A 27473-nucleotide genomic window follows, 5' to 3' on the forward strand; every position below is an offset into this window, starting at 1 on the left:
GAAGAAGGGGCCTCATCTACGGCGGGGGGTCTTTCGTTTTAAAGGTTATTTCTATTTAGAAGCGACACACGTGTGGTTCTATTTGCGTCAGGGCCTCTTCTACTTAGAAACCACTTGTGGATGGGAGCATCATCTTCGTGGTCGGTTCTACTTAGTAATCGTATCTACGCGGGGGCCCCATTTACCGCAGGGTCATTTCTATTGTACATTGAAACCACGTGTACGTGGGGGCCCCATCTTCGTAATCGGTTCTACGCTAGAAGTAGTGTCTTCGCGAGGAGCTCATCTTCGGAGTCACTTCTACTTGCAAACCACGCACGAAGAGAACTTCTATCTTCTTAATCACTTCTATTTAGAAATCACATCTACAGGGGGGCCTCACCTACCGTAAGGTCACTTCTATTAAATTCTAGAAACCATACGAATCTGAGGGATCAGATTTTTGGAGTTACTTCTACTTGCAAACCACGCACAAAGGGAACCTCTGTCTTCGTAGAAAATATTTATTTAAAAATCACATCTGTATGGAGGTCCCCACTTACCTTGAGGTCACTTCTATTACACTCTAGAAACCATAAGAACCTGAGGGGCCTGATTTTCGAAGTCATTTCTATTTGCAAATCACATACACAGAGAATCCCTATCTTCGTAGTAGCTTCTATTTAAAATTCACATGTACAGGAGGGGGGGGGGGGGGCCCACCTACCACAAGGTTACATTTATTAAATTGTAGAAATCATACGAATCTGGGGGTCCCAATCTTCGGAGTCACCACACACATAAGGAACTCCTTTCTTCGCAGAAAACATTTATTTAAAATTCACATCTACAGAGAGGGGGCCCATCTACCGTAAGGTCACTCCTATTACATTCTAAGAACCATACGAATCTGGGGGGCCCGATTTTCGGAGTCACTTCTACTTCCAAACCACACAAACACAGGGAACCCCTATCTTCGTAATCACTTCTATTTAAAATTCACATTTACAAGGGACCCCATCTACCGTACGGTCACTTCTATTAAATTCTAGAAACCATACGAATCTGGGGGGCCCAATCTTCTGAGTCACTTTTACTTCCAAACCACACAAATACAGGGAACCCCAATCTTCGTAGTCGCCTCTATTTAAAATTCACATGTAGAGGGGGGCCCCATCTACTACAAGACACTTCTATTAAATTCTAGAAACCATACGAATCTGGGGGGCCCCATCTTCGAAGTCACTTCTACTTACAAACCACACACACGGAGAACCTCTTTATTCAACAAACTATTCTACCTGAAAATCACTTCTATTTAAAAATCACATCTACATGGGGGCCTGATCTACCGTAAGGTCACTTCTATTAAATTCTAGAAACCATACGAACCTGAGGGGCCTGATTTTCGAAGTCACTTCTATTTGTAAACCATACACACACAGGGCACTCCTTTATTCAACAAATTATTCTACTTAAAAATCACTTCTATTTAAAAATCATCTACAGAGGGGCCCCATCTACCACAATATCACTTCTATTAAATTCTATGAACCACACAAACGTAAGGGGCCCAATCTTCGAAGTCACTTCTATTTGCAAACCACACAGACAGGGCACTCCTTTATTCAACAAACTATTCTATTTAAAAATCACATTTATAGAGGGGGCCCCATCTACCGTAAGGTCACTTAAGTTAAATTCTAGAAACCACACGAACCTGAGGGGCCCAATCTTCAAAGTCATTTCTATTTGTAAACCACACACAGAGGACACTCCTTTATTCAACAAACAATTCTACTTAAAAATCACATCTACAGGGGGGCCCCATCTCCCACAAGATCACTTCAATTAAATTCTAGAAACCACCCAAACCTAAAGGACCCAATCTTCGAAGTCACTTCTACTTGCAAACCATACACCCACGAGGAACCCCTTTACTAAACAAACCATTCTACCCAAAAATCACTTCTATTTAAAAACCACATCTACACAAGGGTCCCCGTCTATTCCAATGTCCTTCTACGTTTCGACCTCGTCTACCCCCCTGGAAACCCCTTTCGTGCATACCTCGACCGTCACAATGGCCCGAAGTTCAAGCTTCGTTCGCAATACATCTCCCCCTCCCCACCCTCTCTTCCACGTTCTCTCCGCGAATTTTCACAAAAATAGACTCTCCTTCGGCGGTATTTCCAGCTTCGTCCACCGGTCGTAGCACGCGAGAACGACACTCTTTCACGGTTAAAAAATTCCATCGTTGCACACAGGTTAGTCGTGCGTCGCACGGCCGGGCCGGCGCGCGAAACAAAAATACCAAGGAATCGTTACGCTCGTTACACGTAACTCGATTTACACACGGCGCGGCCCGCTGGAGGCGCAATTAAATATTTTCCTTTTTTCGCGGATGGAGAATCGTCGATGACGGTGCTCCCGCGCTCGTTGGAAATGTTTTCGCGTTCGCTCGCGAAAATGTTCAACGTTGCGAGCGAAACAGCCGAGTGGGGGGCACGGGGGTCAGAGGGGGGCCTCGATACGCCTCTTCCACCGCTCGAGTTCACGTTCTAATTTAACTAACAACAACAACGAGGACAGCCGGGTGTGCAGGAAGGAAAGGAAAATCGAGGAAGACGGCGAGCACCAGCCTCGGTATAGGTCAGTTACACAACAAGACATCGGCCTGGTTAAAATTAGTCGTAAACTATTTAAAAAGTAAACCGAGTGCAACGGGGGCCGTTGGCCGCACTGTGTACCCGCCAACTTTTTTTCCCATCGTCGTCAACAAAGTTCTCCTTCCCAGAGGCGATTGTTATTAACGGAATTTATCTTTCTTTCACTTTTTTTTTTTATTTGGATTTATCAAGTTTTCTTCGGAAAAGAGAATTATCTTTCTTTTCTGTTTTTTTTTTTTTTTGTTTTCTTTAGTTTGGATTTATCAAGTTTTCTTCAGTAGAGAAAAAAGTGAAGAACGATTGCTAGGTGAATACTTGATGAATACGAAGAAAAATTTGTCAATTTGTCAACCCGTGTTACGAGACAGTGACTTGGAAAAGAACGAAGAAAAGAATCGTAACGTTTCATCGTATCTGTTACTCCATTTTGCGAGTGTATATTTCACGGGACGTTTATACGGGAGCACCGTGAATATGACCAGAGTGGTAGCTCGCTGAGGTAAAAATTTAAGAATGGTTACCGGGCCGAAAGTATTATATTTCTTCGCGACATTAACGTTCGAGTTTTTCGAATTTTCAAACGCTCGAGATACTCGTCGACGAGAGAGAATATTGCACGAAAGGTTCAACAGGGATGCAAGTTTTTCGATAATTAACGAGCGTGTTTCACGAAACGAATCGCGTTACTTGTTTCACGTTGCACGACATTTTGGAAATTGGTTTTCGGGAGTACTCCGAACGAAGAAAACAATGTTTCGTTTATTTTTAATCGAACTAATAATTTTCGGTTAGTTTAATCGGCATTTATGAGGCTGAAAAATCGATTTTAATTAAAATGCAATTTATTAGAGTGGTCAGTGCAGCTCGAAACCGGGACGCTCGCAATGCAATTATTTAAATTAGCGGTTCGAGTTATTTTTCGAATCAATATTTCCCCGTGCACTGCGACCCCCTGATTTCGCGAACGTCGGGAATATTAACGAGTACACGCAAATATTGGAAGCGATTGGTTTTTACCATCGAACGTTATATATGAAAACTCCGTGTAGCTGCTTAATTATTTTCGTCGATATCGTAATTCAAGCGACGTGTATTTACGACCGGAGTTAAAACGGTGGTCGTGTTGATTGTTAAAAATTGTTTCGTGCTTTTAAAAATTTTGTTGTCGATTTTGCGTGACGAAAGGTGACGTGCCCCAAGATACTGTTTTTATTCTTTTACTTACTTTTCAAGTAGTATAACTTTTAATAGGAGATGCCAGCACCATGTAAGATTTATTCGTTCCTCGCTTAACTGGCAGTCGATAAAGAACATTATTTCAGAATGGTAACAAAAGTTCCACTACTATCCCGCAGAGGTACAGGATAGATATTCTAGGTAATACTTTAACGTTTCGAACGTATCAGAAATTTCTTTACCATTTTCTTGTCATCCCCAACGTTGTCAATTAAGTCTAAAATAAAACTTCAGCTCTACCAAGTATAAGAAATAAAAGTAAACACGACGAAATCTAATTATCTCAATAACAATCAGAATCACAGATGAGATCATTATGTATAAAATTTAAAAAGCAGAAATATCGACAAGTAAAATATCACGCTCCTGGTTTGGAGCGACCTCCCCGTTTTAGAGCGGCTATTCGAGGAACTGTGTTCAACTACATGACCAAAGTCGGTAAAAGTAGTTACCGTAGCTAACTCGTACCTGTGCATCGTTCGTTGTTCTACCAAATACATTATTCTTTGAAAATATTGCAAAAATAAATTACATTCATTGTTACAGATGGAACTTGAAAGTTTCAAGAACGCGAAGCTAAGAATACTTTCAACGTTATAGCTACGTAGAAAAAGAAAACAAGCTACTGGTCTTATTCCAACTGTATTTCTTGAAGTATTATACAATCAGACTTTCGTACACGTTGTAAAGCTTTTTGTTACAATACACTATTCATTGAACGGTTAAAATTAATTTCCGAAGGGTAATTAATCATTTGTAATGATAAATGAGATGCATAGTGTGACATTAATATTCGGCACATGGGTAAATGTTGATAACAATCCGTACTAACAACCGTTGTAAAAACGTAGTTTGAACAATTATTAACAATATCCTAGTATAACCGAGGGAGGTATAGACGGTTTCGTTCACGCGCTATGACCGAAGAAGGTATCGACGATTTCGTTTGCGCGCTGAAACCGAGGGAGGTATTGAATTTTGGTGCGCGCTGAAACCGAGGGAGGTATTGAATTTTGGCGCGCGCTGAAACCGAGGGAGGTATAGAATTTTGGCGCGCGCTGAAACCGAGGGAGGTATAGGTTTTTGTCGCGCGCTGAATCCGAGGGAGGTATAGGTTTTTGTCGCGCGCTGAAACCGAGGGAGGTATAGGTTTTTGTCGCGCGCTGAATCCGAGGGAGGTATAGGTTTTTGTCGCGCGCTGAAACCGAGGGAGGTATAGGTTTTTGTCGCGCGCTGAATCCGAGGGAGGTATAGGTTTTTGTCGCGCGCTGAATCCGAGGGAGGTATAGGTTTTTGTCGCGCGCTGAAACCGATGGAGGTATTGATTTTTGACGTGCGCTGTAACCGAGGGGGGATCGATTTTTATCGCTTGCTGAATCCGAGGGAGATGTGGATTTTTGTCGCGCGCTATAACCGAGGGAGCTATCGATGTTTTTTTGTACTTGTACGCGTAGAGGTCGTACGAAGGTGAAACACGCTTTCCTATATTAGAATCTCATATTGATGTTTATTTATCATAATTACTAACAATTGTCATAGTTGACCATAGTTTGATATGAATGATGTGAATTGATTATAGTTTGAACATTCATTAACAATATCCAAGTATAAATAATGGCTTGAAATATCATTTAATCGAAATATTCCTTGTTCGCGAAGGAAGTTTTCGTTGAGGTCCAATGGACAATGTCAAGGTTACACGTACCGATTATCGATTTACAAATATTCTTCACGATGATTTCTATCTAGAGAAGTGATTGATTGAATTTCGACTCTTTTAAGCAAAAAGGGCAACTTCTACGCGTATCGTGTAAATTATAATAATTGAACAAATCGTTGCTTAGAAACGACTGAAACAACACAAGCGGTAATGGACTAGTTTTAGAATGCAAATATACGTATATATTTTTTTTACGTATGAAGGTATTCGAGTATTCCTAAAGACGGAAATTAATTTTAATCGCTTTTAACAAAATTCTTTGAATCTCGATAAAAATTAATTTCTGAAGGGTAATTAATCATTTATAATGCATACACGAGATGCATACTGTAACATTAATATTCGATTCACGCGTAAATGTTGATAAGTCCTCTCTCGGTTTCAGCGCGCGACCAAAATCGATACCTCCCTCAGTTTCAGCGCGTGAACGAAACCATCTATACCTCCCTCGGTTATACTAGGATATTGTTAATAATTGTTCAAACTACGTTTTTACAACTACGTTAATACGGATTGTTATCACATTTACCCATGTGCCGAATATTAATGTTACACTATGCATCTCATTTATGCATTATAAATGATTAATTAGCCTTCAGAAATTAATTTTAACCGTTCGATGAATAGTGTACTGTAACAAAAAGCTTTACAACGTGTACGAAAGTCTGATTGTACTTCAAGAAATACAGTTGGAATAAGACCAGTAGCTTTTTTTCTTTTTCTACGTAGCTATAACGTTGAAAGTATTCTTAGCTTCGCGTTCTTGAAACTTTCAAGTTCCATCTGTAACAATGAATGTAATTTATTTTTGCAATATTTTCAAAGAATAATGTATTTGGTAGAACAACGAACGATGCACAGGTACGAGTTAGCTATGGTAACTACTTTTACCGACTTTGGTCATGTAGTTGAACACAGTTCCTCGAATAGCCGCTCTAAAACGAGGAGGTCGTTCTACAACCATTGACTTCTTAAATTGAGACTTCTTACATAAGAAGAATTGTCATTTTGTATCTTGTCTATGACAGTATTTCATTTTTAATTACTCCATCATTTACGTTAAACAGTTACTCTATTTTGAGATATTTATTATGAATTCACTGTAATGAAACTGTGTCACTGGTAAAATAATTTCCTTGTACACCGACAGTAGTCGCGGCAGAGTTTTGCTATTTTACAGAGGATAAATAACTAACCAATTCAATTTAGACGGGTATCGAAAGAATTTTGTTGAAAGCGATTAAAACTAATTTCCGTCTTTAGGAATACTCGAATACCTACATACGTAAAAAAAAATGAATACGTATATTTGCATTCTAAAAATAGTCCATTACCGCTTGTGTTGTTTCAGTCGTTTCTAAGCAACGATATGTCGCGTATCAGGTGCATTTGGAGTGTCACATCGAACGACAAGTGTTATGTAGTTCTAACGTCGAACCAGAAAAACTCGGACGTTCTGCGTGTCAGTTTGCAATGTACGCAACAAATCCACAATCGTGCAATAATTCTACCGAGCAGCAGCAAGCCAGACTACGAAAGATCAAGGAACTGACCGACATCATAAAGGTTGATTCGCACAGGAATTAGAAGTCTGCATCTCAACGTGTAACATATGTATATCTTCTTTGCAGGATACCGATAAAAATCTCACCGTATGCGAGGAGATATTGGCAACCTACTTAAGGAAGCGTCTGAGGGTACGTGAAAAATTATTTCACCTCTTTCGTATCACGAGTTATTTATTTTCTTAACCGACGAACTTATTACACAAAACAACGATTGAGATGAATTGTCGTGCAAACGTCGAACGTTTCTCGTCAGTCTGAATATTTTAATTGCAGTTCGATTTAAACCATCGAATCTCAAAAATGCAAATAACACCGACAATTTTTGTCTCGGACTTCGATACTCTTAAAGTTAATTACATTTCAACGTAATTGGTCGTAATATCTTCCTTCAATACACGCTTCGAACTCGTATGTTACTCTAACGATTACTCGGTGCAAAGACACTTAAGTGCCAAGGAAAAATCGTGATATATATTTATGAAATCCTGAAAACGATTTCAACGGTTTCGTCCTCCTCGGTTTACCATCCCTTGTACCAACCACCGTGACCGGACCAACCGTGGTATCCGTCGTATCCACCGTATCCACCGTATCCGTGACCACCATAGAATAGGGGCCAACTGGGGTACCAGCCAGGGTACCATCCGTGACCACCACCGTACCTAAAATCGAAATTTTTAAATCTCTTGAGAAACATTCCTCTACTAGATTAATTCGATCGCTACAAAGCTTCTTTTCATTAATATCTCGACGATATACAATTAAATATATATCATCTACAATGTTCAGGGCTTTGATCGTGTCCAGAAAAAATAAATCGACAACAATTAACACTCAGCTTCTACGGTACAATACGTTCTATTTGAGATTCAATTTGTCGATTAATCGTTGTTCCAAAATCACATGGTCTCTGTTATCATTTAAAGAATAAATTGACAACAATTAACACTCAGCTTCTACGGTACAATATGTTCTATTTGAGATTCAATTTGTTGATTAATCGTTGTTTCAAAATCACATGGTCTCTGTTATCGTTCAAAGAAGAAATGGATAACAATTAACACTCAGCTTCCACGGTACAATACGTTCGTTTCGAGATTCAATTTGTCAGTTGATCATTGATCCAAAATCAAATCTTCTCGGTCGAATATCAAAGTTCCTATTGCGCACGGAGAGGCACTTTCCAAGGAATTAAATTCACCGAACACCGAAAGAGAAGCTTTCGTAAAGAAAATAGTAAGAAGCCACGAAATTGTTCCTCGGTCGTCTTGCTTTGCTCCGTTGCCTGCGATTTAGAAATCTGGGGCAATTTTATCGAGGAAAGGCGGAAATCCAACGAATCGGAAGACTAATAGAAGCTAATGGGCCGTAATGGACGAAGCAAAAATTTATTAACAATCCCGTTACTTCGGTTTTGCAAGAACTCGCTCGAGAATTTCCACGGTGTATCGATATCTACTTGTCGTCGATCGATCGAAACGTTTCTTGCCAGTTACGATCTACGTACCAAGGCCATCCGTAACTGTACCCTCCGTAACTCCATGGATTCCAGCCATAACTTCGTTTTGCTACTTTCTTGTCCCCGTCCTCGTCCCGTGGCTCGGGTTGCTCCTGATTATCGGTAACTGGTTTTTGGGCCGCCTCGTTCGTGTTCGCGTTCGCGACTTTTTCGGGGGCCACAGCCACGGAGCTCGCGCCAGCGGCGAATGCAGCCAGCAACACCAACGACTGAAATCACCATTCGAGGTCATCGATGCATCGTACAGGGCGATTCAGAAATACACCGAAGGTGATTCGAAAATACGTTGCGCGTCGATTGGGAATAGATACTAACGGACATATTTCAGCGAAAGGAATACAGTACTACTAATAACGATACTTACACGTATGGTAATTTTTATTTGAATTTGTTAATATTTTAAATTTTAGTTTTAAAAGTATATGTTGTTATTATTATTGATTTGTAAAGAAAGAAATACGGTACAACTAACAACGATACTTACACGTATGAAAATTTTCATTTGAATTTGTTAATATTTTAATTTCAAAACTATATGTTATTATTATTATTGATTTGTAAAGAAAGAAATACGGTACAACTAACAACGATACTTACACGTATGGTAATTTTCATTCGAATTTGTTAATACTTTAAATTTTAATTTCAAAAATATATGTTATTACTATTATTATTGATTTGTAAAGGTGATATTTAATTTAAAAATTGTCATTTTCTTTCAAAATTTTCTATTATTTATTTTATAATTATACTCTCGATAAACTCTCTGCTCTTCATTGTTTTTACTCTCGATGGACATCTTCCTTCTTGCTCTGGATTTTACAATCTGAACACTCCGATCGAACAGATATTACACGTGATTATACAGTAAATTACAATATTGCAACCGACGCAAAATTTACACTCGTCGACTCTCACGTCATCGTCCAATTACACTGTACTTGTCACACATCGTTCATACAGCTTCACACCTTCTTATTCTCTGAACATAGAAAACTAATTCCACGAATCACAGATCAGGGGGTGAATCTACACGCTAAACCAAGTATGAAGTATGCTACGAACGTATGTTTTGTATACCTTGGTTTTCGAGTCATATATAATCGAAGAAAACGTTCAAATTTCCTTCGTCCTTCGACATCTTTATTCCAAACCCATTTGAAATCGTGTATTCGACAAAACCAACAAGAAATTGACTTTTAATTTAATTTGTACTGAACTGAGAAATTGACCTCCGAAAGAAATTGACTCTTAATCGATCTTCCTAGACCTGCAACTAACAATAAATAAAAATTCCTCGTTCGAATTCCTCTGCAACATAATACCAATTCCTCTTCGAGAAGTATTTTCCTAAACCAGCTTTTTCCTAAAATCTACCTTTTTTGAACACTTTGAACAATTTTCTCCCATCGTTCGTAACTAGAAAACCAAGACACACAAAACATACATACGTTCATAGTACATTTTTCACTCGTTTTAACTCGTAGATTCACCCTCTTTGGGTTATGGACATGTACTAGGTTGTTCGATAAATTTTCTCGTTCTTATCCATTGTAAAAAGAAATATTATCACACTCTGACTTCGAACAACTGTAAACATACGAACGAGACGACGGATCTCTAAGAAACTTCTCACACGTTTATCGAACAGTAGTATCCTCTTTGAAAAAATAAAACGACGAACCCAATAGCTCGATTTCTTATCGAACGATAAAACTTATCGAGGAACCTGTTATTTCTGAATCACCCTGCGTGTTCGTCCATCATCGAGATCGATCGACGATATACGTTTCCACCGGTCCGAGGGATCGCTGGAACCACTCCTTACCAGAAGATTCATGGTTAAACCTGGCTCACGGATGCACTGTGTGGTCCAAGGGGTGGACATGTTCTTTTATACCCAGGGTTTTATGGAAATCGCACGACGCGTTATGTAGACCCGATTCCAAATCCACTGCTATTTTCTAACGTCCTGATTGACGAGTCCGCGATATAGTTGCCATTTACGGGGTCCATGGGGCCACGTAACGAACCGTGTCTACGGTACGTTCATCCGGCGCTCGTCGGTGAAAACGCCACGCGCACATAGACGGAATTCCAGCAAGTATCCTTAATTGAAAGTGGATCACGTAAGTCGAAACCTTTTGTCATCGTTAGCGTTGCCAACCGACGAGACTTTGATCGATTTTGACCTACGAGGGAAGTTCCTCGACTCGAACGTTCGGTAGTGATTGGAAACTACAGAAACGTGGCTCGAGAGACGCTGATCGTGCAAATATCTTCTTTCGGGACGATAGTGAGGATAGCTTGTAGAAACGAAAACGCTTACTCGAAGAAATTTTGCGAATTTTCTTTGTATTCCGGTATACGGTGGAATGGAATTTTTAGGGAGAGTTTGGGAGAGAAATTTGTTTCTACGATGTTTGACGAATCTCTACGAATTTCTACGAATTTTAACGAATTGTATCATATGTATTAGGTATGAAGTGAAGTTGGTGGAAAATTGTTTGGAAATTTGTAGTTGTTACACGCGGTATAGTTGGTCAGGAGTATTTTGTATCGATGAAACGTAGAATTGAAGTTTTTCCAAGACTCGACATTTCTTTCTGGCAGAGTTTTCATATTTCGGGGTGTTGTATAGTTGGTAAAACGAAAAGTAGAAATTAATATATTTTTTATGGAGATATATGATCAGAGTGATTTTCAATTACAATATTTGTAATATTTGAGAAAGAATATTATGTATATATTAGGTATAATATATAGTGAACTTAATAGACATTTTTTTGGAAATTGTTATTTGTTACAGGCGTTATAGTTGATCAGGAGTATTTTATATCGATGAAACGTAGAATTGAAGTTTTTCGAAGACTCGACATTTCTTTCTGGTACAGTTTTCATATTTCGGGGTGTTATATAGTTGGTAAAACGAAAAGTAGAAATTAATATAGTTTTCATGGAGATATATGATCAGAGTGATTTTCAATTATATTTGTAATATTTGAGAAAGAATATTATATATATATATATATTAGGTATATAGTGAACTTAATAGAAAAAATTCCAAATTTTTTGGAAATTTATATTTGTTATGGTGTAGTTGGTCAGGACTATTTTATATTGAAGAAATATAGAATTGAAATTATTGAAACATCAAATTATATTCGTTTTTCAAAAACTAAAAATTTCTTTCTGAAAGAGTTCTCACCCCTGGGTGTGTTGTGTAGTCAGTAAAACGAAAAAAAAATTAATAAATTTTCCATGGACTTAAATGGTTAGAGTAATTTTCAATTGTAATATTGAGGGGAGAATGAAGTCTGGTTTCTAACGTTGTACGAAATGTAATGTTTAATTGTCAATGTTACAACGTTGTTTACAATGCGAGAAAATTAAATCGGCTCGTTACCGTTTCGTTGAATCATTTGTCACCATGAGAATCGAGTACCTATCGTTAAACCTGTCTTTAATCGATGTAATAGTCGAGATCGACTTGGAAGTTCTCTCGGTTCTTAAAGACTCACCGATGGAATAGGAAACTTGAATCCTTCGATCGCAATTCATTAAAGGAACAAAAAATACTGCTAAGAAATCCTCCTACAGAAATCCTTAAAAAATTGTCGTTCTAAGTATATATATATATATATATATATATATACATATACATATATTTTGTTTTTCTTCCTTGAATTTTTACAAATCGAAAATCAATATTTTTTGTCGAACGAGTTAAATATATTTTAAGTGAACTGACAATGTTCGAAATTTCACATTATTTTACTCTTATCCCAATTCATTTTTTTTTTAAATTAACGCATTTGTTGCTCTCGGCAAACTAATTATGATACTTTTCGAATTGTTTATCTGCATAGAAAAATACTAAATATATCTGCATAGAAAATTACAAAATATATCTGCATAGAAAATTACAAAAATATATCTGCATAGAAAATTACAAAATATATCTGCATAGAAAATTACAAAAATATATCTGCATAGAAAATTACAAAAATATGTCTGCATAGAAAATTACAAAATATATATCTGTATAGAAAATTACAAAATATATCTGCATAGAAAATTACAAAATATATATATTTGCATAGAAAATTACAAAAATATATCTCTATAGAAAATTACAAAATATATATCTGCATAGAAAATTACAAAATATATATCTGCATAGAAAATTACAAAAATATATCTCTATAGAAAATTACAAAAATATATCTGCATAGAAAATTACAAAATATATCTGCATAGAAAATTAAAAAAATATCTCTTCCTAGAAAATTACAAAAATTCGATTCTTTCGTTGAAATTTATCCAAAAAATAAAAATTTCAATTCTATTAAATCGACACAATATCCCACCTTTTCGAAACTCAAAATACTATATCGATAGAATCGACGATCGAATGCAACGCGATGTGCACTAAACAGTCATCAACGCGCGGATGAGTATCGCGTGCTTCGCAACGATTTCACAGCAATTACGCTGTTCCAAAATAATCTGAGCAACGCTTTTGAACAATCTGTGTACCATATTTCCATTGTTCGTGGAAATAGGATGGAAAAGGAGACGTAAGAAATAATCCTGGGAACGTTCTCAAAAGTTGCACGCAATTTCCACCGCCTCGTGTGTCTTGTAATCGCCGTGTTAATGTAATTAAGCAATTACGGACATCCCACTCGATCGAAACGAACGTCGAAGCCACCCATGCGCCCATTCACGGAGTTACGAAACAAAAATAACTAGTGAAAATCGATGTAACGTACAGGGTGTTTCTGGACCGATTGTGCAACTTAAAAACGTAAGAATCTACGCGAAAAAATTAATCGAATACGTAGAATAACATTTCTTTGTAAGAATCTTTGCAATACTTGGCACATTCTTACGTGCTCTGTCGTTGACAACTTTCGAGGCAATCGACCAAAACTTTGTCAATCTTCGAACTGTTATAACTTCGTGAAAAATAATTCTAGGATAATCTTCGTGGAGTCATTTTAAAGATCGAACCCTCTACTTTCATACACCTAAGTTGAATTACCGTGAAAGTACTCGAACACTGGGAAAAAAATTGAAAACTCGAAGCTGGTTTCCTCGAGAAAAATTGACAAATTTCAAATAGCTTCTGGTCGATTAAAATATTTTTTACTCCAAAATTACTATAAGTTTGCAAAGATTTTTCGAGTTGACCAGTTCGGAGACACTTTGTGCGCAATTTTAATTACTTAAACAACGAACCATTACCGTGTTGTTGATATTTTTTGTTCTTTCTTCTTCGTTTAGCTCCCCAAGCCGCAATCGTTCTGTTAAGGAGATTTTGTCACACCGATCCAGGAAATCGAAGCACAACGTTTGTTCGAACTTTCTCTGGTTAGAGAACAGGTGACATAATCGACATACTTATGAAAGTCCAGCGAGCAAATACCTAAACGCGACACGGCTTATTGTCGTGCGTGACGTTGTCGTCAATTGACCGATATACGAACCGTAACCGAATACTCGTGTGTTCTCTCTTTGCCTAACGATCGATCGGATCGAATGATCGTTTATGAAAGAACGATTTTACACGTGTATATACATACTTTTTATTTATTTCTCTCTGGTGTCAGTTGCTCAACAATCGATCGCAATTGGTAAAGTTCGTTTATGGAAAAATAATTTTACACTCGTGTATACATATTTTCTCTCTCTCTTTTATGTTGGTTGTCAAATTATGGCTTGTATAAAGTTGTAAAAATTGTTTATGAAAAATCGATTTTACACTCCACTATATATATTTTTTATCTCTCTCTCGCTCTCTCTCTCTTCAACTATAGATTGGATAAAATTGTAAAAATTATTGATGAAAAAACGATTTTACATTTGTATATACATATTTTTTATTTTTTTCTCTCTCTCTCTCTCATGTTGGTTGTTCAACTAACGGTTGGATAAAATTGTAAAGATTGTTTACGAAAAATCGATTTTACACTCCACTATACATATTTTTTATTTCTTTCTCTCTTTCTCTCAAACTATCGATTGGATAAAATTGTAAAAATTATTTATGAAAAAACGAGTTTACACTTGTATGTACATATTTTTTATTTCTCTCTCTCATGTTAGTTGTCCTACTACCGATTGGATAAAATTGTAAAGATTATTTACGAAAAATCGCTTTTACACTTCACTATACATATTTTCTCTCTCTCTCTCTCTCTCTCTCTCTCTCTCTCTCTCTCTCTTCAACTATAGATTGAATAAAATTGTAAAAATTATTTATGAAAAACAATTTTACACTTGTATATACATATTTTTTATTTCTCTCTCTTTCATGTTGGCTGTCCAGCTGTCGATCGGATAAAACTGCAAAGATTATTTATGAAAAATCGATTTTACACTCCAGTGTACATAGTTTTCTCTCTCTCTCTCGGTTATCCAACCATCGGTCACACCAAACGGTAAAGATCGTTTATGAGAAAACAATTTTAAACATACACATATTTTCACGCTCTCTCTCCTTCTCTCTCTCTCTCTCTCTCTCGTGCCGGTCGATTAAACTCTTCTTTAACGGGCACCTTAAATCGGCTGGTTTCCCGTCGTTGCGCAACAATTGCAGAATTTCTGGTAATAAAGTATTATACTTTCGAGCAAAAAGTACGCGCACCGAGCGATCCTTATCCATCTCAATCCCCGCGGAAAGAGTTCGTCAGGGCAGACAATTTCGCACGGGATTCCTTTCACCGAGTGGTTGTAAATTTGATGGAGAGAAAAACAAAAAAGTGAACAGAAAGAAAAAAGACGAACGTTGAAATTCCGTCGGCGTTGAACCGACCCGACGACTTTTTAATCGAGGCCAGAGATCGATTCAATTCATACGGAGATACGAATTACAATTGGGCCGCGTGCCTGCATGCATCGACGAACTTCCTTTCCCTCGTGCAAAGGATGCAGTGAAATCATACGTTAACCAGCACCGTCTAACGAATTCTCGAGAAAAACCATCGTAATTTCGTTCCGTCGTTTACGGTTCGTGGCGCGCTTTTCCCAATTTGGTTGTCGTTGAACGTTGCTCGCGATTCGAAATTTCCTGACGAACGTCGATGCCGATCGGTTATGGTTACATTACCCTCCCCATGGAATTTGCAAGGGGAGGTCCGATGCACCGAATGCACTGCTCGGTGCAGTATTCGAAACAGGAATCATTGAAACACTCGGATACAATTTGTATACAGTGTAAAATTTGAACGTGGTTTTTCGATTGTAATTTTGCACGTTGATTTCTTGAGAATTTTAGCAAATTGTTTTCGTAGTTTACATACTGTGTAAAATATTTTGGACAGGTATTTTGTCACAGTTTGGGGCACTTTGGGATCCACAGGGAGGTGCAATGCAATGTTTCATTTTTATGGAGATAAATTTGGATAATGTTCGAAGATTGGGTCAATTTGGTAATTAATTATTCGGTAAGAGTGATAGACCAGAGACCAGTGCTCTTGGTGAGTAAATAAAAAATTTTCTAGGAAATGGTTACAAAAGAGCATTGTTACCGGAGATACGACTGTCTCCAAAGTGTTATTGCGGAATTCTAGGAACCGTGCTTCCATAACGTTCGTTCCGGGTTTTGCGTTCCGGTGTGGAGGAGTTTTAAAAAAAGTTACAGAGTTCCGCGATGGAATTTTCAAAGTACGGTCGTATCGCGCAATGATACCATTTTATAATCGTTGGAAGTATCGGAGTTCGTTCTTATTGTTTCGCAGCATCGTTAACGACGAGTAACGTTATTTAAATCTTTACAGGTATTGGAATAAATTTATTCTTTGTGAGCGTTTCAAAGAAAAATTTCCACTTTCGAATCAATACTCATTGGTGAATATTTAAACAACGTTGATATCGTTAACAATGCTATAAAATAACAAGTACACCGCTGAACGTCAGATATTTCTGTTTTTCGTGCTTCGAACAAATATCGAGAAAAATATTGGAAACTAACGCAATAATCAACGTATTAATGAGAAAATCGGTTAAAGAATCGATCAGAGATTAAAATCGTTTCAACACGGGACAACAACCGGGGATGCGTATATTGATTGTAAATTTAAGAATGTAATGATTCAGTGATCAAAGATTTAGAAATTAATTTCACGCGGTTCGGATAATAAATACTCTGTATCTCTCAACTTTTTTAATCAATCAATTAATCAATCAATCAATCGATCGATCGATAAATAGATAAATGGATAAATGGATAAATGGATAAATGGATAAATGGATAAATGGATAAATGGATAAATGGATAAATGGATAAATGGATAAATGGATAAATGGATAAATGGATAAATGGATAACTGGATAAATGGATAAATGGATAAATGGATAAATGGATAAATGGATAAATGGATAAATGGATAAATGGATAAATGGATAAATGGATAAATGGATAAATGGATAAATGGATAAATGGATAAATGGATAAATGGATAAATGGATAAATGGATAAATGGATAAATGGATAAATGGATAAATGGATAAATGGATAAATGGATAAATGGATAAATGGATAAATGGATAAATGGATAAATGGATAAATGGATAAATGGATAAATGGATAAATGGATAAATGGATAAATGGATAAATGGATAAATGGATAAATGGATAAATGGATAAATGGATAAATGGATAAATGGATAAATGGATAAATGGATAAATGGATAAATGGATAAATGGATAAATGGATAAATGGATAAATGGATAAATGGATAAATGGATAAATGGATAAATGGATAAATGGATAAATGGATAAATGGATAAATGGATAAATGGATAAATGGATAAATGGATAAATGGATAAATGGATAAATGGATAAATGGATAAATGGATAAATGGATAAATGGATAAATGGATAAATGGATAAATGGATAAATGGATAAATGGATAAATGGATAAATGGATAAATGGATAAATGGATAAATGGATAAATGGATAAATGGATAAATGGATAAATGGATAAATGGATAAATGGATAAATGGATAAATGGATAAATGGATAAATGGATAAATGGATAAATGGATAAATGGATAAATGGATAAATGGATAAATGGATAAATGGATAAATGGATAAATGGATAAATGGATAAATGGATAAATGGATAAATGGATAAATGGATAAATGGATAAATGGATAAATGGATAAATGGATAAATGGATAAACGGATAATTAGTTTATCGGATTATTTGGATTATACGAATTATCGGGTTATCCGAATGATTGGATTATCCGCATTAACGGATTAACGTATTAACGGATTAATGGATTAACGGAAAAACGGATAAACGGATAAATCTATAAAGAAATAAAGAAGAAAATAAATAAATGGATAAACAAATAGAGAAATAAAGAAAAAAGTTTGAACACCACTGTTCCAGCGACGATCTCCGAAATAATTAGCGAGGGGTCGATGGATCGCGATCTCGGTCCGTCGAAAGCCACGATAGCTGTCTGCTCGTCTAATTACGTTCCTCGCGTGCAATTAAACCCCGACGTGTCCATTGTCCGCGCTTCGAGAAATGAACGCGGCGCGGGTCGTTTCGCGTTCCCGCGCCGGTGTCGCTTCAGTTGTCGCAAATCAACGGGCCGGTCTGTGCAATTGAGGAGAAACTCGGCATTTCTTTCCGATGTTATGCAAAAATTCATCCCCGCCATTTCGTGGTTTTGTTCGACGACACTCGAGCCGAGAACAGTCGACGAACAGTGGCCGTGGAACCACCGGTGTGGCTACGAAAGTATCGCGCTACCTTACCTCGCTTAAAGATCTTCTCGCGCGATGAAAGAACACCTGGCGATCTCGTCATCCTCTGGAAGCAACTCGAACCTGGCAACCGGTCCGTGAAACACGTAACAACGTCAATCGTTACAATTATTCCGAGCACCGATGAAACGCAAGATCGACAGGATCGAGTCGCTGCTGAAGCGATAAAAGAATGACTCGTTGCACTGTCTGTTATCGATCTTACCCCCACGCGCGATACTTGAACGTGCAAAGTATCATTGCAACCTTAACGCAGTGCTGAGTACCGTAAGTGGTGTCCACCGAGTGCCAAGTATCGCGAACAGTCCCACCAAAGTGCAAAGTTTCACGACTACCCCCAACGGAGACCATTGAAGCCATCGAGGATGAAACTTCGGACATTCTGCGTGTTATGTTACCTGTGCGTGGCGTCGACACTCGCCACACCCTACCCGGATCCTCGATCGAACTCTTCCGAGGAGACGTACCAAGTGGCGAACGAATTCACAGACTCGAGCACCCTGAGGGATAAACGGGCTCTAGGTCTGATCCTCTCGGGTCTGGCGCAAGTGTTCGGCTACAACGTGAGTCCGGTTCAGTTGGCCACATTGCCCAACCCGACACCCGACCAATCGGGGAACCAAGGACCGGGTCAGTCGTCGGACAATTCCTCGTCTCAGGGACCGACGACACCTTCGAACTCCAGTAGACCTGGTGCGGCTCCAGTGAGTCCTAAACAGCGCGAAACGATTCGATTCACTGGTGTTTTGAATTTTGGCAATGGAACGAACCTGCTGAACCACTTGCAGCAGTACGAGAACGTTTTCCACGGTGGAGGAGGCAATCAGCCCCCTACGACCAATACCACGACCCAGACGCCATCGTCGACTCCTTCGATCGATCCGAGAACACTCGGACAACCGTTACTGACCCCTCTTTTGGTAAACATTCCTCTACCTTCGCTACCGCAACCGCCACTGCCAGAGATTCCTCCGCAGGACGTCAGACTGTCCTATCCCAGACCGTACGTCCCTGTTCGGACACGGACGCAAATGGAGGCGAGGAACCGCACCACGGAGATGTCGTTGACTCGCGACACGATGCTCGTGACGTCACCATCGCCTCGTGTGAACGTTCCGCAGGAGCCACGATGGAAGAAGGAGCACGAGGAGAGACTGACGGAGCTGGAGCGCAGACAGGAGGAGCAAGCGGAGAGACTTAGGCAGCAGGAGAGGCAGAGAGAACCCTCGAAGGACGACGACTACAACGGGGCGGACGGGGACGGTTACGTGAACAGAGATAAGCAAAAGGGCCACGTGGATGAGGATGGTTGCAGAGGGAAGAACGAGGATTACGTCGCCAATTACTCGACCGAGGACGAGGATAACAGGGGAGGGTACGAGGATCGGGAGAAGACTCGCGATTACACGGATCAGAAAGACTTCCGGGGTAGCGAGGACGACAGGTATCGCGATCACGAGAGGGACGAGGTCTACAGGCCTTACAAACAGGACGAGGACTCGCCACGTGGGAACAACAGCTACTCCAACGTGGAGTACAACGAACCGTTACCGATAAGCGTCGACGACGATGATCGCAGACCCGGGGAGCTACGCAACAGCTACGGACAGCTGTTGAACAGTCGCGAACTGACCGACGACGGAGTTTCCAACTACTTTGGTAAGCTGAAACAGTCGCTGAGTAACTTCTACAGCTCGCCGGAAACTCCCGGTTCTAGAGAAGTGGGCAAGGAGAAGGATGAGTACGCGAGCAACGAGGGAACAAGGGATGACGATCCAGCGAGCAACAAGTACGAAGAGTACAGTTTAGAGGAAGACACGAGGGCTAACGATCAGGAGGATTCCAGGGACGATCCAGACGATAGGTACTCCAACAGTATCCCAGCCAACACCGAGAATCGAACATTCGACGACGAAGGAGCGAACGAGCGCAGGGATTACAGCAGGTACGTGCCTCTGGCGCTACCAATTCGGTACCTAACCGCCCCCGAGGAACCGAGACGAACAAGATCCAGGTCCACGACGATCGAGAAGCTGGACAGGATCGATAACGTGGCCATCGTGGAGACTGGGAGGAAACTCGCGGTCAAGGAGTCCAGGAAACCGAAGAAGGAGAACCTCAGACCCAAGATAGGCTTGCCTGAGAGACGATCGTCGAAGATGCTTCACGAAGCCGAGCAGAGGGAGCCACAGATGTGGCCACCGCCTTTTGATTTCGTCCTGGACAGCACCATCCACACCGAAGAGGTTACAAAACGCGTCGAGGCTAACGGTAAAGGGCGTGTCGAAGCTCCCCAGGTTGCAGGACACGTGGTACATGGGGATGACTCGGCTAGAAGGCATCGAGAGGACGTTCAGAGTCGAAGGTTTAAGGACACTCCTCGGTCTAGGACCAACTCGTCGCGACAGAGGACCTCCACTGTGCGGACGAAGCTAGGGAGTCGTGAACGTACGAATGTTGAGGATGGGCAACCTCGCGGGAAAGGGACACCAGACTTTTGGGCAAGGTACAAATACTCCACGGATAATCACGAGAAAATGGAACAATCGAAGATGGCACATCCTGAGCGACAATCTTCAAGTTCGATCTACTCCAAGAGGATCGAATCTTTGAAACGCAGCACTGGTGAGCCCGTTATGGGGGACTATTACGCGGAGAGGTATCCTGAACGAGTGCCGAGTAATGCAGGTCAGAGTACTCGGGACAGTCGACTCGACGCGCAGGTGCGTCTCGATGGTCTCGTGGGTGTCCCTAATTTTTTCAACTACGAGGGAAACTATCGCGATGGAACGAACGAGAAACCGAGCGGAATGTTCAATGGGAAGAAAAAGGACGATGGTGCAATACTTCCGTTGGAACGGGGCGCCTATCGCTATGATGCAAGTTTAACGAAATTTACCAGTGAACCGGAAAGCAAACACGAGAAAGTCGATACCGGATATTACGCGAACGGTGCGACCACTGTGCGAATCTTGGAACAGAAACAGGTCGATCCGCAGGAACCGATCGCTTACACGGACCTCGCCCACGTTTTGTAACGTTTAATTATTTTCGAATCGTTTGCACCGGATCGAACGGTTTTTATTCGTAAGTGAATGTATTAGGTTGTTCGGAAAGTCGTTTCGTTTTTTTTTTTTTTTTTTTTGGGGTGAAAATGAAACATGAGATTTTTAGAGTGTATAAACGTTTTAGTAAATTATACATTCTCCATTTTGGAAAACGAAGTGACTTTCCGAACAATCGAATATTTGTTATCGTTGAAGATGTCCTGGATTGTTGGGGTTCTGGGAAGGGTGTTCCAAGGTCGTTTGGATTATTTTCAAGAGTATTTTTAATGCTGAGAAATTTGGAGATAATTTTAGAAAATTTTCAAAAAATCTTTGGGAAATATTTGTACACTGAAAATGTCTGGAAAATGGAAATCTTTCGTTTTGACATCTGACGTCAGGTTTTAGCACCTCCGTGAAATAATATCTTAAAGAATAATTCATCGTGGTAATACGGTAAAAAAATTTAACAAACATTGATCGATAGAATTTGGTGAAAATTTTTAGAATGTTAATGCAAATTGAAATATTAAAGATATAAACAGTGACCTTGAAACGTCCTCGAAACGTACATTAAAACGAGGCAGCCTGTATTAAAGTGTATTTACAATTACAGGTTGATATCAATAGCTCCATTGTTATTTTAAAACAATGGAATTTTAAAGCCGTGGAATTTTATTCCGTAATCTTTCCTATGCCAAGAACAGTATTTTATTATGAAAGAGTTTAAATAATCTTAAGAAACGATTAAAATAAATCTCATTTAAAAAATCTAATGGTACCGTTAGAAATATTGCGTGACTTGTTACGAATGTGCAATAGATTAGTAAATAATGTAAAAATTTAAATAAAGTTCCAATAGTGGAGTATCATATATGGTAAATAAATTTTAATTTTCTTACCGCGTAGAAAAGTATCATTTTCCTAAAGTTTTGTATATTAGTGCGATAATATTATCTGTACGTTTTCAATAATATGAAAACTGTATGTAATACTGTAAATATGTTACAGGATAAACGAGAAGAAATGCAAAGACACAGTGAACTGGAGAACAAGATGACGGAGATTCTAGAAAATTTGAAGACTCGCTTGCTTGTCGAATAAATCACTTATATTTGTATTCGCTGCTATTATTGACGACTTAAACGTTACTTAAGTTGTCCCAAATCAAACCAAAACATTGTAAACAATAGCGAATGCGCTTTACGTTTGTTAACAATTTTCCAACATTGTACTTTCCAGTGTGGCCAGATTTTTTCCCCTAAATCGCTGACTAAGAGGAGTAAGAAAAGATAGCACAGTGTGGATGATAACAATTTCTTATGCATGCCACAATTTGTAAATATTATTTATAAATAATAGGATTTCTTATATACTTGTGTAAGTAACAATTATTATTACATATCGTTTATAAAAAGAGAAATAAAATACTAACACAACGTGAGTTAATAATTGAATTAGGCTTTCATTGTGTTTTTTGTTCATTTAGAGATTTAGCCGTATTACAAATAATGAACTTCGATTAATTCATTTTGTACACGCAGTAAAGCTCGAGCTCCCCCACTCTAATGCCTTTAGTGCACTATGCACGAAGGAATGGAATGGTCCCCATCGTGCTAGTTCTTCTCATTTCTTCCAATCAGCGATTTAAGGAATGAAATTTAGCTACTCCGGAACTTACCAGTAAGTAAAACGTATTCAAAGTTTTGATTATTGAAATATTTACCGCCACCTTTACATATCGATAACTCTCGATTTGGATCAATTTCAAACGAGTAGAGTGCGCTAATGTCGTGAAGCGAGTGTTGGAAAATGTAAATACATCAGTACGTTTAAATATAATTGTTTTAACGAATAGATTTATAATCTTCGATTGAATAATTTAATGTCACAGATTACAATTTGTACAAGATTTGATTTTACGTTGCATTCTTAACAAGATGAAGACATTTTTAACGGGCGTAGGTGTAGGATTAAGATCTATAGACGATCCATTTTTCGAAGATTCGCACCGTACTTGCAAAATTTTTCAACGAAAAGGCATTACTGTCGAAGATGACGAGGAATCATGTCACAAAGTGTAAATACAACTTTGTTATTATTTACAAATTTTCGAATGCACTGCATAACCTAACAAGCAATATAACCGTAACAGTTTTATGAAAGAAAACTATCTATATTAATAATAATAATTCGATATTATTAATTTCAGTGTAAGAGAATTTTCTTGCTATGCTACTGGTTGTAAAGCCAAGTTCCAAACGTTGCTCGATTTTGAAATGCACTACAATACTAATCATCGCTACGTTTGTATAGAGTGCAAAAAATCTTTACCAAATCCCAGATTGTTAGATATTCACATCCAAGAAAGTCATGACAGTTTTTTCCAAGTTTTATCTATGAAGCAACCAATGGTATTTATGAATTCCATGTTGCTATATTACGTATATTTAAAGAATTATTAATGTTTATCTTTTCTTTCTAGTATCAGTGTTACGTTTCCGAATGTGATTTAAAGTTTAATAATTTTAACGAAAGGAGAAATCATTGCATTAATGTACATAAGTTTCCAAAGAATTTTCGATTCGATAAACCTCCGCATCATGAAAAAAATGATTCACAAGATAAAATGGATATCGACGGATCGGGACACGAAAGGAAAGAATCGAGAACTAAACAAATTCAGTTGAGTAAAAATCAGAAAAGCAAAATGTTTCCACATATAACCAGAAGTACAATGCCGGTAGCTCCTAATTTTAACGAGAACTATTCGAGTTCTTCGAATCCTATAGCAGGAGCACCTTCTTTAGCTTTTATTCCTCGACAAGTACAAAAATCATACACAAAGGTGCTCACAAAGAATCAAAGTACCGAAAGGAATGTTCTTGAAACGCAAAATATGATGGATTTGGCTGAATCGCTACCTATGTGATAATATTTGTTAAAGTAACGATAAAGTTTGTACCGAACTAGCGAAAGTATTTTATAACGAATGATGTTCTTTTATTATAAATATATTTTAAATATCGTAACAATGTTTGTATGTACAACACGGCTTAAAAAAGGTAATATTTTATGTAATTTCTATCCTACTTTCATTTATTTACATGTTTCTCACTCGCTCGTTTTATTTAATGTACACACGATTCGTTGTATAAATTCAGTTGTTTTGATTTGTCCATAAAATGTGAAATACTTTTTGTATTAAAGTACGCATAACATTGGCATAAAAATACTTAAAGATTTATACTTTGGATAAAGCTACTATCAGATAGCCTATTTGGCACGATCTTCGTTACCTTATAAATAACTCGGCAATACTAGCAACTTTGTAAATTACTGTAACATTACTGAGTAGCATAAAAATTCATACATTCTTGGAAAATTTAGTTTTCAAATATTAATAGTTATACCCTCGAAACTCTTCGTACAATATATAACAATGGCATAGAACTGAAAATTTTATCTAATCGGTAAGAAGAAAAATGTCCCGAGATTAAGGATATAGACTTACAAACAATAGCAAATAATACTTCTCTCGTATAACTAAAAACCTACCAAATAATTGGAAAAAAAATGGCAAAACAATGGCAAATCTTCACGGAGATTTCGTTACTTACAAAATACGATAGAAAAATTTGTACAAATTGCTAATTTATCAGCGGAAAATACGACTTTTCAAATTAGGGCTCGAGAAATTATTTTAATTCATCGTGAGCACTAGACGAATATTAACAACTTATAATTCAACTCTACGCTAAATATCCTAATTTTAAGTCGTGTAAACCATACACCTAAGCTTCGCCGTTTCGTTCCTAAGTGCTACGAGCTCGTATTTCAGTTTCATGTTTTCTTGTTCCAAAAATGCCGCCCTGATGGCAATTTCGTCCTCCTTTGCCCTTCGAGCGTCCCTGGAACGTTTGGCGGCTTCGTTGTTTTTCCTTCTCCTTTCCCAGTATGCCGCGTCCTTTTCATCGACGGTGCTGGTCGGTAAACCAGGACTCTTCGTGACCCGACGCATTTTGATATTCGTTCCCTCGCTCGATCGTCTGACCGATTCGAGCATTCGTTTCCGAAATTCAGAGTACGCCTCGTTAGAATTTGGATCGTACATCATTTCGGCCGCTCCCATGGTAAGCGACAGTGGGTCTTTCGGATACGCTTTGAACGGTCTTGGCGCTTTTTTACCGGAATCTGGCGATGAAGTGGACAAAGCTTCTTTATCGCACGTCATCGATGTTACCGTTGTCGACGTAGCGGACGCACCGATCATTTGAACCGGTTGGACCGTTCCGCTGTTTTGACCGAACAACGATGGCATTACCGTAGGTACAACCGGAATCGGAATATTCACTGGGAGAACCGAAAAACCACCATATTGTCCAATTACGCTATTGGTCGTCGCGTTAACGCAATTATAAATCGGCTCGTATTTAGTTTTCTTCGGCGAGTCAGACTCCGAAGGTGGCGTTACCATATACGTACGTCCTTCGAAAGGACTCTTCCGCTCGGAATCCGAGAAATGGCTTGATTGTTCTTGTTTTTCCGTACTCGCGGGCGAATTTGAACGCGAACCGTGCGAAATCGTTTCGTCCGATCTCGGTGTGGTCTGCTTCTTGCAAGAAAGATCCAAGACCGGTTGTTCGACGGGTTCTGTGTTCGGTTCCAATTTCGAACAAAATGTGAAATCCAGTGCTTCCAGGTTAGTCACCGACGACTCGGGATACGTTTCCATATTTCAACTTTCGAACACCCTGGAGTAAAAGAGTGTAAGTAATGTATACTTTCAATTTGTTCGTAAATTGATACGTGTTGTTCGACTGGCATTATTTCGACGAACTTTCGATTCGTTCGATTTACGAGGTATTAATTACATGGTTCTACGAAAGCGATCGCGATAAATGAAAGTAATAGCAGCTAAATGGAAACTCTTGCGTCGAGATTATCGATAACGATCTTTCGAAATCGTAGAAAGCCGACGAAAAGCGAGCGTAACGAGTGATAACTATGTATCGATACGATTTAGAAAATGTGATTTTACGGTAATGAAATTAACACGGTAACTTGGGTAACCCGCGAGTTTTCTGCGTTTTATAATTAAAAACGGCAAACAAAAAGTTTACTCGACCGAAACCAGTTCTCGTTGTTTCGTGAAATACTACCAGAAGAATATTAATGTTTCCTTACTTACGTAAGTTCGTGTTCGTCTAACGTTTATCGAGAAACTGTGACAGTAAACATTGAATACTTCTCACCTAATGATTAATCCAAGGTCATACACCGGTCACTAAATATCACAACACTGAATCGTGGCCCGGTTACGGATTCGCGTTACCGGAAATTTTCGAGCAATCACCTTCGACGATCGATCGAGTCACTTTCAACGAATTTACTATGGTTTTCGGGTAAATCGTGCTCGCACAGTGAATCGCCAAAATCGTTTAGAACGAGAGGGTGTGTAGTTTCGCTTATATACTGGCCAACCCTTGCAAGACCCAGGGGTAGGAGGCCTCCTTAGAAAAATGGTGGGGAGGGGCATACACTTCCGATGACCATAGCGCCGGGGTCGAACTGGCACGCGTTCGTCACTTACCATTTCCAAAATGTTTGCGGAACGACGTGTTCGCGCAATTACGTAGGTACGATAACAGTACCGCTCGCAAGCGAAAACAAGGACCGCGCGATACCGTTCAATAACATTTTTATTGTAACATTTCAAAATAAAAGAGACGCGAAGCAAGTCGTAATAATTGAAATTACAAATTATAAATTGTTCGAACGAAATTTATTTTTCACGGACTATTATTATTTTTCTAGCAAACGGAATAAATTTCGTTCATTTCTTACGGAGCAAAAGTGTTAGTGTACTTTCAGTACGTGGTTAAGTGATTTAAAAAATAGTTGAAATTATTCCATAGAAGTGATATCATCCGCTTCA

At 38.6% G+C, this 27473-nt stretch overlaps 4 protein-coding genes across 4 annotated transcripts; 2 read left to right on the top strand and 2 right to left on the bottom strand.

The window, feature by feature from the left end:
• The first annotated feature begins 6983 nt into the window (after positions 1 to 6983).
• On the top strand, positions 6984 to 23186 carry LOC143145433 (uncharacterized). The gene is made up of 3 exons (XM_076308811.1): positions 6984 to 7170; positions 7236 to 7301; positions 22547 to 23186. The coding sequence occupies exons 1-3, from the start codon at positions 7078 to 7080 to the stop codon at positions 22637 to 22639; spliced, it is 252 nt and encodes an 83-aa protein (XP_076164926.1). The 5' UTR covers positions 6984 to 7077; the 3' UTR covers positions 22640 to 23186.
• LOC143152250 (uncharacterized) lies at positions 7693 to 13959 on the bottom strand. Its single transcript, XM_076322163.1, has 4 exons — positions 13936 to 13959; positions 10520 to 10800; positions 8680 to 8900; positions 7693 to 7834 (listed from the first exon to the last, which is right to left on the bottom strand). The coding sequence occupies exons 2-4, from the start codon at positions 10577 to 10579 to the stop codon at positions 7693 to 7695; spliced, it is 423 nt and encodes a 140-aa protein (XP_076178278.1). The 5' UTR covers positions 10580 to 10800; positions 13936 to 13959.
• Positions 23187 to 23338: 152 nt separating the features above from the next.
• L(2)k10201 (zinc finger protein 511 lethal (2) k10201) lies at positions 23339 to 24914 on the top strand. The gene is made up of 3 exons (XM_076308798.1): positions 23339 to 23615; positions 23748 to 23949; positions 24021 to 24914. The coding sequence occupies exons 1-3, from the start codon at positions 23476 to 23478 to the stop codon at positions 24465 to 24467; spliced, it is 789 nt and encodes a 262-aa protein (XP_076164913.1). The 5' UTR covers positions 23339 to 23475; the 3' UTR covers positions 24468 to 24914.
• A 393-nt stretch (positions 24915 to 25307) lies between these two features.
• On the bottom strand, positions 25308 to 26363 carry Gt (transcription factor giant). Its single transcript, XM_076312575.1, has one exon. The coding sequence runs from the start codon at positions 26268 to 26270 to the stop codon at positions 25308 to 25310; it is 963 nt and encodes a 320-aa protein (XP_076168690.1). The 5' UTR covers positions 26271 to 26363.
• Between the last annotated feature and the right edge of the window lie 1110 nt (positions 26364 to 27473).

Source organism: Ptiloglossa arizonensis, chromosome 1 (assembly GCF_051014685.1).
Source record: "Ptiloglossa arizonensis isolate GNS036 chromosome 1, iyPtiAriz1_principal, whole genome shotgun sequence".
In the NCBI taxonomy this organism is placed as follows: Eukaryota; Metazoa; Arthropoda; class Insecta; order Hymenoptera; family Colletidae; genus Ptiloglossa; species Ptiloglossa arizonensis.